Below are 14,802 nucleotides of genomic sequence, written 5' to 3' on the forward strand. Positions count from 1 at the left end.
TACCTTTAGTGATTGTGAGGCCCAACCTTCTAGCCTCATCTTCAGTAATGAAGTTGTTGATAGCTCCCGTATCCACCATTGCTAGTGCGGGTCGACTATTTACTTGAGCTTCCACATGCATTAATCCTCGTTCATTATTGGAAGTCGGAACGACCTTAGCATTGAGAGCGTTAAGAAGTTGCAATGAACTAAAATGTTCCGCCCTTTGATCTTGGCAAGAGGATGAATCCCGTTCCTCCGCCATAGCCGCAATGTGCTAAGTTTAGGGCAATCACGCATTAAATGTGGCCCCTTGCACACGAAGCATCCACTTTGAGAACCCGTTGAGGCCTTCTTCTTTTCCTCATAATTTTTTCGCGAGAGGGAAGGTTTGTAAGTGTTACCACCTTTGAAGAATGATGACTTATGGTAATCTTTCTTCTCTCCCCCGCCTTTAGCCGAGTTACTCTTAAAGCTTTTAGAAGATTTTGATGAATCCGTGCTCCTTTGGAACTCGGTTAAAGATTCGGCCACCACAATAGCCTCGTCTACTGTCTTCACTCCCCGACGTTGAAGTTCTTGCTTCGCCCAATTTTGCAATCCGTCGGTAAAGTGAAACAATAGATCTTTATCCGACATGCTCGGGATTTGAAGCACAAGGGTAGTAAACTCTTTGACATAATCGCGAATAGTACCCTTATGTTTCAACTCCCTAAACTTTTTACGGGCCTCATATACTACATTTTCGGAATAAAATTGGCGTTTCAATTCCTTCTTGAAATCATCCCAACTATCTATCCTACAAGCACCCTATTCTATGTCGGCGTGCTTACGTCGCCACCATAGAGCCGCGGTGTCCGTAAGATACATAGTCGAAGTACGTACCTTAATAGCTTCATCCAAAATGTTCACGCCCTCAAAATATATTTCCAATCGCCATAGGAAATCATCTAGCTCTTTTGCATCTCGCTTTCCATCGAACTCCCTAAGCTTTGGATAGTCGATCCTTGGAGCCGCTAGAATCATGCTAGTACACGCACTAGTTGACGCCTTCTTACAAGCGTCTAGGCCACTTTGCATATCCGCGCAAAGCTTGTTCACTTGGTCTTGGATCGCTTTGACAGCATCCATGACCTTACCCTCCAACCTCGTATATTCTTCCCTTAAAGCGCCTTGGTCTTCCTTGAGATCATCAAGTTGTTCCAAGGTGTAAGCTTCAAGGGTTGAGAGTGATTCTCCACTACTTCAATGCGTTCTCCCATATTGAGAAATACTTCCTCAAGAGATCCACCGGTAGGGGTTGGTGGTCGGCTCTTGCTTCGAGTTTGTCGAGTTTTCTTACTCGTGGTTTGGGGCTCGACCTCTCGACCCCGCTCGTCATGTTCTACTTCCGAAATGCCGGATCCCACATCTTTTTCCGCCATATCAACGATAGTAAGTGAGCAAACCTGGCTCTGATACCAACTGTCACGGACTTGCTAATTTCCTCCAAGAAGCATGCGGCCTTAGTGTCTTCAACTTCCGCCCCCGCGGTTATTACACTAAGTCAGCCTCCCGATTGGCGTTGATGTCTTAGAAAGGCACTAAGTAGAACACTTTAAGAAAGGGACAATGAAGGAACACAAGAACTTACAAAGAAGGCTTTGTATTGAATAAGGATACTCTTTACAACTTCACTCTCTTAATGACTTCAAATGAATCCTAACAAGCTATTTATAGTAGTAGCCTCCTCAAATGGATGGCTAGGATCTTTTCTATCCAATGGTCTAGATTACACATCTAGAATTATCTATACAAATATTTACATTAAAATATTTATGGACTAAACTAGGATGATCTAGAATAATCCACCAAGTGAGGAGCTTGTAGGCTTCTAGAATGTCCCACCATATTCTAGCAATCTTCATGCACTTGTGGGAGTCTAGAATATTCCGGTTAGCCTCAAGTCGTCAACATTTTAAATTTCTCGATCTTCTTGTGCCAAAATCGAGCGAGTCGTGACATTATGCTTGCTTACAGTACTGTATATGTAACCATATAAAAACAGATGTGCATACTAAGTTAGAAACCAGTATCATCAGTTTAACAAAATTCGTTGCACATATCAAGAAAAACTACTGACCTCTGCAGATTATTTGGCAGGTAGATAATAAAAACAAGTTGTTCTATTAACCATGTGTGCGTTTGGTAAGCTTTAAAATACGTAACCTTACTTGTAAGTAAATTTTTATTTCCAAACATATCTGGATATATTGCCTTTTTCCAAGTTTTAAAAAAAAAAATTAGGAAAGGACAAAAATAATTTACCAATTTCCAACTTTGACGCAAAAAATTATTCATTCTATGAATTTCTAATAAGGTAGATAATAAGAACAAGTTGTTCTATTAACCATGTGTGCGTTTGGTAAGCTTTAAAATACGTAACCTTACTTGTAAGTAAATTTTTATTTCCAAACATATCTGGATATATTGCCTTTTTCCAAGTTTTAAAAAAAAAATTAGGAAAGGACAAAAATAATTTACCAATTTCCAACTTTGACGCAAAAAATTATTCATTCTATGAATTTCTAATTACTCACAAGTGAACTTATAAAAGTAAATATTTCAAGCTTGGTCAAAACATGCACCGAGTCTATTTAGTTGTGGAACTCAAACCTTTAGGGACATCCCACCAATGGGGAAGATATTAGAAAGATAGGAGTGGTGAATTCATAGAAGACATTTTAGAGAATTGAGTTTATCAGTTTGAGTCTCGTCACATTAAACTGATTTCAGTATTCCAGAAAAGAATAACCAGAATTTGCTATTAAAATCATCCGTCTGTAATTATAAGCAAAGATCTTGGGTTCTGGTTTGACATCTGAAAATAAAGACATTGTAAGACAAATTTGGTTTCCTCAGATGGTGGACCATCAAGCAATTATCATTAGACCCACGATACAGAGCATCTAAGATATCTGAATTTTGTTTGCAAATGAGTATAGGCCTTGTAATTCAGAGTTTCAAAAACATATCATTACATTCGTAATGTTATTCATTTTAGAGAGAGAGAAAAGTAACACAAACACAAATTCAAAATTACAAGATTTTTTACCGTAGGTGATCCTATTCTAAATTTCCCTACCAAATCAGTGTGTTTTGAGTCTTTTCTTTGAGTTGAAGAGACACAATCCTTTTAAAGACAAAGAAATCACTTGATATCTACATTTTACAAGACTTTTCTTGCATTTTTCAAACATTAATTTAAAAAAAAAAAATACTTCCTGTTTTTCATTCCCCTGAAATTATAATAGAAAACTTACAATGTTCCGAAGACTAAGAATGTGGTTAATTTCCAATGCCTTCTATTGGAATAAAGAAAGGAAAAGACAAAGACAAACCTTAAAGTTTTCCCAAATCTGTGGAACCCTTGCAAAGAAAAAAATTGCATGTTGTGATGCCTGTTAAAATTTGCTCCATAGTCAAGCCTCACATATTCATGAAATATCATGTTTAATAAAAGAATAAAAAGATTATGATTTCCTCAGGAAGTTATCAAGGAATACAAAAAGGACAAAGAGGAAAGTGAAGAAAAATAGGCCTCATTTAGAGCATGTTTGGCTAGGGTTAAAAAGTTTACTAATAAGTAAATAAATAAATTTTAAAATAAAGAATTTCTTTATGGATAGAGTTGAAAATAAGTTACTTAATTTGATAGTCTGGTAAGAGTTAATTTTCAAATAAATAACAACTCTTACTTAAAAGTAAGAAAAAGAAACATATCCAAAAATGTTTAGAAACAAAAACTTGATTAAATGAAACTTTTACTTTCTTTTAAGCTGAGCCAAATATGCTCTAAAAAGTGATAACACAATAAATAGTATTGACTTACATATAGAGCTTCAAAAAGAAGGGGATCGATTTGACCGGCTAAGATAGTAGGTGCTACACCACAGTATCTGTTGTTAAATTAGTAAGGAAATGTAGAATTCATTTGTAATGCCACCAGAGCGCTTCACTAGTATACTGGTAAATACACATAAAAATTTCATTATTATCCACTAATCCATAGAACGGAACAACGGATACATTAATGCCCTCATCCACGTCCAGGTTCCCATAGGTTGAGAAAAGTAGTAGATGATTGCAACTAGAATTATGGCTGCAAAGCACAAAATCCACAAAGTATTAGTACAGTTAGATTTTTCAGATGAATTTGTCGAGGCAAAGACTAAGAGCGTGTTTGGGCTAAGCTTAAAACGTTTACTTAAGCCCCTATTTGACAACCATTATTTGGGTAAAATGGAGTTTTAAATAGTGACTTTTTGGAGAATGTATGGTTAAAAATGAGTGAAAAGTTTTGGTCTTAAATGTAAAATATTTTATTATGTGAATGTATGGTTAAAAATGAATGAGTAGAAAAAAAGGTTTTCAAACAATGGTTGTTAAACACGGGATTAGTAAATTCGCCAAAAAGTAAATAAGTTTATTTCAAAATATGTAGCTTTTGTTTATAGGTGAAAGTTGGAAAAAGTTACTTATTTGACACTAAGGTAAGAGTTACATTCAAAATAAGTTAACATATTTGAAAATGAACTTTTACTTCTTTTGTTTTATGCTTGACCAGTGCAATCTAAAATCATTTGTACTAGTCAAGGTTGCACGGACAAAGACACACACGTCGGATAGGATATGACACTGACACACCAACACATGATTGTTCAAAAAGTAGCACATTGACATGTTCAGGACATGTTGATTTAAATTCATATATTATAGCTTTTTATACAAGATAAGATACATGACATGTTGGACAATTTCCTGTCAGATGTCTCTAAAGCATCCGTTATAAGTTGGTAATTTTAAAAATATATAAAAAATGGGACAAGGTCCCATGGCTTATCGGATACACGCCTTTGAGCGTCTGTGGAGTGTTGAGGTCGGACATATACACACTGTCTCAGTAGAAGTGTATGTACATCATAGAAATAGTGATGGCAACAAACTGCTTGAAGCAATGGGAGTGATAACTCATAAATGAATAAAAATAAATATGATTTGTAAAATTCCTTTAATGATGCTAACTGAAATTGGAGAAACTGGATTGATATCATCGTGAAAAGCTTCTTTTTAAATCTTTTTTGTCTATATCCTCTTTTGCTATATGTTTGCTAAGAAAAATAAAATAAAAAATCCAGATCCATCGAACATACCTTGGATCAGAAGGAATGCCAACTCCCCATATGCTGAAAATGGAAGCCCTTTGTGCAGACAGTATGCCAAAGCAATGGTATAACCAACCACCTCAAGTTCAAAGGCCACAACACTTAGTCCCCTGATGCTTTTGTGTTTCAAAATTTTTAGTATCTGAAGAAGAAAAATAAATGAATTAAACAGCAGTTGCTAGCCAAATGAAACATTTAAAAAAAATCATTAGGGTCATAAGATGATTATTTATTTACCATCCAAGTAATTTCTACCATTTTTGGCAGCCATAAGATTTCAATAATTATTTTATTATCATGTTAGCACTTTTCTATTCATTAATTGTGATAAGATCCCACAATATCTGGTCTCAAACATAATCAACTGGACAAAGAACTGGCAGTATCAGAAAAGCCAAAAGTTATCGTGGGTGAAAAAGAAAAGATACCGAGACAATCCTAAAGTCCCAATAATTATTATCAGATTTTGGTTTCTCGAACTGTAAGCATGCTTAGGCATAATATTGAAGGTCTAGAAATTCAAGTTTAACATGGGAAATTGTTCGCTCATGATTCAGTAACTCAATAAATTAAAAAATTAAAGAAACAATATTAAAATTAATTTTCCAATTGTTGAGTTATATAGTCCTTCACCCCACTGAATATGAAAATAAAATCAATAATTTAAAAGCTAAATCTTCATCTATGAAAGAGGGAATTATGAAAATGCTAATAATTATCTGAATAGTCATCTTCAATTACTCCAAGATTTACACTTTAATCGCACACAACACAAGCAAATCACTGAAAGTATACCGTCAACAATAAAACCCATGTCAAATATCCAAACTTTCTAAATTTTCGACAAGAAAATTGCACAAGAAAGCCATAACACATTGAAAAATAATTACAAGATTTATTTTTGTGAAAAAGGAAAATAATTGCCTGAGGGAGTTTGACAGTGGTGGAGGCGGCGACGATGCAGTAACCAAGAAGCTTTGATATCAACGGAAGCAAACAGTCCTTTTCTGGAAAATCACCTCTGCTCAGTGATCCCAACGCACAGCTAAAATCCATTCCGAGAAATTTCATCTCGACCATTCTATTCGATGCACTAATCAAGAGGTGCTGGATTTGATTTGATCACCAAAGGCAAAGAGCAGAAAAGAATAAACGAGGAAATTGCACTGACCTTTCTTTGTAATTAAGCCGTCGTTATCCCTAACTTGTACCCTCTTACACTTTTATCCACAACCTTTTTTCTTTAGTATTGAAGTCCTCGACATTTCATTTTTAACAACATATCACCTCTGCGGACGGTTTTGTAAAATATGTATGTGAAGTTGAAGCATCAATAAAAATCGCCATTAACCTCTCAAATACAAAATAAAATATATAAATCATCTTCTTCCTCTCGTCCACCCTTCTTTTAATCATATTCATCTGTACAAAAATTGATTTTATGTTTTTGACATAGGTTTTTTTACCTTCTTATTGTTTATGTTTGAACATATAAAGTAAATCGTTGTACTTGTAACTATGCTTGGGACATATAGGCACGGGTTTTGGATCGTGGTTGGGAATCATGTACACTTTTAATGTTTTTCATTATGATGAGACACTACAACAAAGACAAGTAATTGATTTCACGAAATGTGGGAATCATGAGTAAGCAATTATTATAAATATAAAGTTAAAATTAATGTTCGAACTTTAAATTATGATGAAATTAAGGTGAGGATTAAAATTAGATTTTTATTAGATTTTGATAAAAAATAATAATAATAATAATAATCTGGACAAGCCTAACCTAAGGGTGGAGAAGCAACACCCATTTCATTTCATTACATTGGCGACGGAGCCGTTAGCGTGTTGATGGACTAACAACAAAAAGGGAATTCCCTAAACTTTTTTTTTTTTGCATGGAGAGGTTATAGACTTGCTAAAGATAACTTAGATAAATGTAATTTTTCATTATCTAAAGTTTTTGTAGTTGATTGTATGAGTATTTTCTTGTTCCCCATTTTACCAAATTTGTCTTCGTAATGGCCTCAGTTTGTTGTTCTTCTTTTTTTGTTCTTTATGTCCTCAATCATATGTTTGTGTAGTTCATTACATACCATTTTCCCGTTCACCTTGGCAACAATCTGTTGTTCCTTTTTGTAATTGATTGTCTTTTGTAATCTAGTTGTTTGTATTTTCTTCCAATGTTAATTCTGAGGTGAACAAATTACATTAAGTGAAGTCCTCACATTGTGTAGTAGAGTAGTAATATCGATTAAAGTGTCAAAACATATATGTACTATACAATGTTGAAGCATCATCCTCATATATTAGCAAAATGTTGGTATGAGAACACATCATTTGCATGTATTGTTGTTTAATGTGGTTTAATTGCATGACAGATTGTGAAGAAGATCCGGACTTCGTAGATTCCGACCACGACTTTGAGTTCGAACAAGATGATATCTAATGATAGACATGTAACTAATGGGATGAAAATTGGAATAGACGATCATCAAGATGAAGTTTAGGACCAACGAGAAAAGGGCAGTGATAACGAGTTGGATGAATTGGAACTGTCGTCATCAGAGGAACTACTCTCCCAATGTTCATCTGATGAGGATTGCAACTACCATTTTTCCTGAATTCTCTGTTGACCAAGTCATGAAAAATTCGCAATTTGAGTAGGGCAAATATTTAGTTCCGCTTCAGAGTTCCAAGAGACAGTGAGAACATACGGTGCAATTGTTACAACATAAAGTTTAAGGCAAATGAGGAAAGACGAGGGCAAGGAATTTGCAAATTAGACTACAAATGGGGAATATGGGCTTCTAAATTTGATATATCTGAGAGGTTGCAAGTAAAATCTTACACTTCGAAGCATACTTGTAGTCGGAACCAGGTTAATAGACATTGAAATTACATATTTTTTATGCATTAGTATATTGAGCAATTCAAGGAGTACTCGGACGTTAGTAGAAACGTAGCATGGAAGATGCGGAGATATGCCAAAGAAGTTTTACTAGGAAATTTGCAAGAGCAGTTTAGGCAATTGCAATCTTATGCAGTCGAGGTGCTACGTACAAATGTTGGCTCGACGGTCATAATTACATTGTAGGAGCAGATTTTTTTGCGAGTCTATAAATGCTTCAATTGTTGTAAGATAGGATCCAGGGAAGGTTGTAGGAAGTTGGTAGGTGTTGACGGTTGTCACTTAAGGGGTTGTTTTGGAGGGATAATATTAACTGCAGTTGGTGTTGACGCTAACGATAGCATTTATTTTATTGCAACTACAGTTGTGAAGCTGTCGTATACTAAGATTAACAGTTAAGTTGGTGTTTTCTGAACCGTGACTCCACCTTCTAATGTATAATTTATTTATTTAATTAATTAATTTATTTTTGTTTTTATTTTTTATTTTTTTGCATGTAAATTGGGAACAAATTGGTAGAAATGTTGATTTTGTATGTATTCAGTATTTAAATTGTAGATGTTGTCGGGAACAAACTATATTGGATTACATGCATGAATCTCATCTTTATCTTCAATCCAAATGCAACATGGATTTTTTAATTTGTGGATGCTGTTGGTCACAACCTATATTTGTGACTTAAGATGCATCCTTTGCCCTCCAAATGTGAGCAAGTGGAGTCATGAGCCATTTGCAAACTAGAATATGTTTGATGAAGCCTTAGTGATTAGATTGCCTAAGATGCACATATGGAGAAACCACAACCTCTAAGCAGTCGAGTATAAAATCTTAATGAATTTTGCACTTATCGAAAGAAATCGAGTCAACTCATCATTAAGAAGGATGACTACCGACATTTTACTTGCAGTCAGCAAAGATAGAACAAAACATGGCATACACGTTGCTAAAAGAATATTTGAAATCATAAGATAAACTTCTAAGTGCATAAATAAAGAAAACGACGTTATCCATACAACTCGATTTCTCCGTACAATTTTAAATATGTTGATAACAAGTAGATAAATTTCAGTTGTTGTCAGTACAATACAAGTCATTCAATTCATTACATATTCGGCTAAAATTCATGGCATTTTTCCCTTTCCCTTTCCTTTCCCATTATCTTCTATATCTCCTTTTCCAATTCCGATAGTCACATTGATAAAGATATCCATGTCCTTCCGGTCAACTATGTGAGCAACACTCTGTAACATACGTGACAAATCTACAATCTAATCTTCGATCGATGTGCCTTCAAATTGCAGGGGTTATTCTTCAACGGCCGGACGACCACCCTAGTTATGATAACTATAGTCTCTACTGTAAGATCGAAGTAACTGACCTTCGTTTGTAATTTTTTCTTCACTTCAATACACTTGACAATGCCCAAAAAACACCTTGGGCACTTTTGTTTTGTCGGGCAGCCAGACATCCAATGGCCCGACTTCCTATAGCTACAACAAATGCCCTTGTTCCTCCTTGCCATTAACAACTGCCATTGCATCCACAAAATGTTCATAAATAATCAGCTGAGAAGTAAATTGACGGAAGATATACAGTATGCATTCACAACTGCTATTGCATCCACAGCAACATAAATAATCATCCACAAATATTTCCTAAAAGTTAATCTCTGAAACGTATAGTTTATTGTCGTTTATTTCGTATTTTCACTATTCTTATAAATAATATGCATCTACAGCAATCAGTGACAAAACAATCGCATGCATCTTCTTCTCTAACTAAATCTTTCATTTATTTACTTCTTAAATTTTCAAAACAAAATCCTTTCACATAGATATTTTCATATGTTATGTTCATTATCACATTTCAGTAGATGAACATTTACCTTTATTTTAATTTAGATCATGATTGCGTAGTAACAACTCTCAATTACTGTATGTCGTCGATCGAATTTTTGAATCCTTACAGTCTTCTAGCATATTTGATCGATTTTGGGACGTAGGGTTCATGAGGCGGATTTGGGAAAAATGACTTCACGCCTCACGGATTCGATTTGGGGAAATCTCTTTTTTCCCATCATAAGGGTTTGGCTTTTACGCCTTCCAAGTCGTGCTTTCATTAATTATTTGTGACATGTTTGGATGAGCCTTTGCTTATTTGGTGATGACTTGGCGAGGGAGATATTGTTTGGAAGTATTTAACTAGCCAAATCAACTTTTCGTCGTCTACGTAGGAGAGTCTATTAACGGTTTTAAATGGGTGAGTGATGGAGTTGGACGGAGTGAAGTTTAGTGGCCAACGAGACAATTTTGAAAGTTTGGTCAATAAACCATGACACGGTATAAAGTGGGTGGCTAATGAAACATTTAACTCAGGATTGCACTCCCTATTTGTGTAAATTTACCATGCATCTCAGTTATTTTAAAACCAAACAAAATGCAAATCATTATTTACGTTTATTTTATATTAATATCTCGTTCCCCAAAAAATAAAAAAATAAGCCACAGAAAAAGGAATTTTTGAAAACATGAACATGGGTGGTGGATCAATCGATGATTCCATCGCCACCTCCACCATGTCGCAGCTAACCCACAGCATGTGGCAACGCTACCAACATTTCTTGGACAAATCAACATTGTTGGTGATGTGCCATTACATCTTTCTGTTGGTGATTGCATTCATCTATGTTGTACTACATTGCCACGTATAGGCTGGGAATCTACATCCTGCAGCTACTGATTGCATTCATTTCGCCCCAGATAGACCTCGAGATCCAATAGGCGATCAATGGATCTGAGGCTCGACGAGTTTCGACCGCAGATATGGTTTTACTATGTACAAAGTAACATTGAGGCGAATGAATAGTCCACACACCTTGAGCATGGGTGGATCCAGAAAATCATGTTGGGGGGCTAAAATTAAATATATATGCACAAATTTTTATAAAGTATGCGACATAAAGTTTCATCAAGACATGACCAATTGAAGTTGCGTTCGTCGAGCTAAAGAATCGGAGTCAGAGATGAACCGTGAACTAAAGAGCACGTTACCACCAGTATCGTTTTCTTTCTGACTTGCAGAAGCTTGGGCCTTTGGGCGTTTCTAGAATCAACGAGAAGAATTTGAGATTTGAGAATTTGAGGAGTATGAATGCATGATTTAATGATTAGGTAGGTTACTGGGTTTAGACTTTGGAATGGAGTTAATCTATGGGCTAATTTTGATTTTGGACTGGGATTGGATTTAATGATTTAATGGATTCAAACAATGGGCTAATGTATCGGGTGGGTTACTGGGTTGGACTTTTGGAATGGAAACAATGAGCTAATTATAATTTTGGGCCGAGCTATAACATTTTTTCAAGAAATTTTACACACAAAAATGGTATCTGGCCCAAGACTGCACTGGGCTACAGCCCAGTCCAACTAGGCCCTACATCCGCCCCTGGTCCTTGAGGGATAAGATGTTAAATAGGGTGTTGAGAGGAAAACCAGTAGCACTGAATTTGCTTGCGTTCACGCATATTTTTAAAATATTATTTGGAAATCCAAGGAAGTGAAATGTTGTTCGGCTAAGGCAAGGTATGGGAGTGAATGTAGCTCTGTTGATTTTTTGGGAGCTTAGACTTTTATTGGGATAAGATTTATTGGCATTTGCGCGTTACTGATGACAGACATGTATTGCCATTCCAATTCCAAATGATGTTTAGTTAGTGTTTTCACCGTATTCGATTAAGAAGATAGGATAAAGAGTGATAGGATTGGGGGATTGTAACCTGGATTAGGGTGATGGTTCTAAATGGCGTTTGGGGCTACACCGTGTTAGAAGACAATTACAAGATGAAAATTTTAAAATTTTATGACAATAATTTGTTATAAGAATTTTACTGAGTCTTTTTTTTTTTTTTTTTTTTTTTCCTAAGGTTTTTTTTTTTTTTTAACTCAAAATAAAATTTTTTTTTTTTTTATTTTAACTCAAGATGAAATTTTACTTATACCTTAGTTTTTTTTTTTAAACATATAATTGACATTTTTAGTTAAAATAATTTTTTTGTATATAAGTGAATTAACATTTTCTACTTATAAGTGATGTTTCTTCTTAAAGGTAATTTTTTTCTTGCAAGTGATTTTTTACTTATAAGAATTTTTTTTTGGTTATAAAGTCCTTGTTTGATTTTCATTAGTTTTCAAAATAAATTTTTCTTTCTCTTCTTTTCAACTATAGATTCTTCAATAAAATAATACTACAAGTAAACACAATACTTTTCCTAAGTTCTTTAACTACACATTCTTCGTCAATTTACTATCCCAAAATGTGTTCATAGTTTTTAATGCCGCTCAAACAGGCTTAAAGTATTTTTAATTTTTGGTTTTACTTATGCTTAGGGTGTCAATTTGGCTCGCTGACTCGGACAACTAGTGGCTCGGTAGAGAAAAGCTAGAGCCGACCTGACTCGTGGCTCGAGCTGAGCCCCATTTTGAGGCGTTAGCTCGGGCCCGAGCTAGCTTGTGTCATGAGGCATTTTCGACCTATAAAGAGCCAAGCCTAAAAAAAAAAAAAAAAAAAAAAAAAAAAAAAAAAAAAAAATCAAATGAATGCAAAACTTTAAAAAATAATTATTTTTTTAAAAAAAAGTAGCTATCTGTTAAGGAAGCTAACACGGCAACAGTATTTGTCTTCGCTACCACTGCCTCAACAAGGCAACTCATTAGGGCAGGAAAAGAAGAAGAAGAAGAAGAAGAAGAAGCGACTAGCTCGATTCGGCTCAATAAGGTCCTAGCCAAAAACTAGGGTTGAGTCTAGATTTTTTGGCCGAGCAAAAACTTGACTTGTCTTGGGCCAAAAATGCATGAACTATTTTTACTCGAGTCAAGCCTGAACTTCGAGTTTTAGCTCGTTGACATCCTTACTTAAGCTTGAATTTTCTAGTTATAAGTATTATTTTTTTACTTATAACCATGTTTTATACATATATGTGAATCTTTTTTTTTTTGCAAGTAAATTGTTTTGTTATAAAGTATTTTTCCCACATATAATTGATTTTTTTTTAATTCATAAGATAAGTAGTATTTTTAATAATAGGCAATGTTTTGTATATATATTTACTTATAAGTTATCATTTTAGTTATAAAGTTATTTTTCTACTTATATAGGTATTTTATAACTTATACGTTAATTTTTACTCATACAAATTTTGTATTATAAAATTCTATTTTACTTATAAGTGAAATTTTACGTATATGCAATTTTTTGTACTTATAATTAATATTTTTTACTTGTGCATACATTTTTCATTTGAAAATGAATTTTTATTTATGATCACAATTTTTGTTTTTAAGTATTTTTAGCTATAATATATTATTTTTACTTTTAAATAAACTTCTTAGCTCTCGTTCATTTGTACGTGAATTTATGTAATTCAATTTACTAATCTTTTATTTAGTCATAAATTAGTGAATAAATAATCCGGCCTAAACTCAACAATGTTGTATTAATTTTACACAGATGAATAGATGAGGATAATGTGATGCACCAATTCTTGTAACCTGATGCATTACCGAACAAGAGTTCTTTAATGTTAACTTCTGAATAATATAATTAATAATGTGTTAGATTTTATGTAATTAGCGATCTGTAAATAAAAATGACTAAATTGAATATGTGTAAAAGTCAAGGAGTTAGATAAAATTTTGTATAGATGACTTAGGTAAGTTAGGGTTCGAGTACCGAATAAGGAAAGAAGAGATGCCGCATTTTCTCTAGCTGCTCGCCAAAACATTTCTCGAGCAAAAAAATAGAATGATCATCGCTCGCCTATCGCCCAGACTTCTCTTGAGCGAAAGTCTGTCGCTCGCTTTTAGCTGGAGTGTCACTCAAGCGACAGTGTTATTCAGCCAACCCTAATTCACGATTTTTGGAAAGTTTTATACAACCTATAATACTTATACATTCCTAACTATAAATATCCAAGCCTTGCACGTTTTTCAGGAGAGATTGTACATTGTGCGTCTCTTGCAAAACATATTCATATCATTCATTGAAGAAACAAGAACATATTCAACCTTTGAATCAATCCATTCATTCTCGAGATTCTACAACAACAGATCGAGAAAAACTTTAAAAAATAAAAAACACCCACTTCTTTAATACAACAAAGAAGGAACTTTCTCAATTGAAACTTCAAAGGCTACTGAACATTGAGGAAGGTTGGACTACAAGCACAGGAATAAGAACAAGAATAGGTGATTCTTAGAATTCCACTTGGATGATACAATTGTATAAGACTGGGAAGCTAGAGGAGATAAAAGTATCTTGGAGGTTGCAGAAAGTAGATCGAAAATTATAGTGGAGTTAGCTAGACAACATCTAATTGTATCTGTCATTGTCTATAATGGAGGTAATTGGCTTGGTTTTGGAGTTTTTACTCAGCTGAGATTTCTCCATCATCATATTGGTGTTATTTACTGTTTTCTTATTACAAACTACGGCAATTCAACTTAAGATAATTGGATTATTTGATTAACCATTTAGAAACTATTAAAAAGTGACTTGTTGCTTTTAATAGAATAATTTCGCACGTAAGGTCAAATTAATTCAAATAAGTAATAGAATTTTCAAGTCGTATCAGAGCTTTATCTCACATCTTGACCTTAATTTATTTAGATGAGTAGTTCATTGATTCTCCCGCCATATTTTGAAGGCAGC

General features: G+C 34.3%; 1 protein-coding gene across 2 annotated transcripts in view; it reads right to left on the reverse strand.

Annotated features, from left to right (window-relative positions):
- LOC111385755 (mannose-P-dolichol utilization defect 1 protein homolog 2-like) overlaps positions 1-6,344 on the reverse strand; it is a 14,715-nt gene extending 8,371 nt beyond the window's left edge. The window contains exons 1-5 of one of the 2 annotated variants that reach the window (XM_023010171.1): positions 6,108-6,343; positions 5,172-5,325; positions 4,048-4,120; positions 3,851-3,917; positions 3,360-3,419 (exon numbers count right to left, since the gene is read on the reverse strand). In XM_023010171.1, the coding sequence (XP_022865939.1) occupies positions 3,360-3,419; positions 3,851-3,917; positions 4,048-4,120; positions 5,172-5,325; positions 6,108-6,263 (510 nt within the window). In that variant the 5' untranslated portion in view covers positions 6,264-6,343. Of the gene's footprint in view, positions 1-3,359; positions 3,420-3,850; positions 3,918-4,047; positions 4,121-5,171; positions 5,326-6,107 lie in introns of both variants that reach the window. The other variant, XM_023010172.1, reaches the window with a different exon arrangement.
- Between the last annotated feature and the right edge of the window lie 8,458 nt (positions 6,345-14,802).

This window comes from Olea europaea, unplaced genomic scaffold (assembly GCF_002742605.1).
Source record: "Olea europaea var. sylvestris unplaced genomic scaffold, O_europaea_v1 scaffold327, whole genome shotgun sequence".
Lineage (NCBI taxonomy): Eukaryota > Viridiplantae > Streptophyta > Magnoliopsida > Lamiales > Oleaceae > Olea > Olea europaea.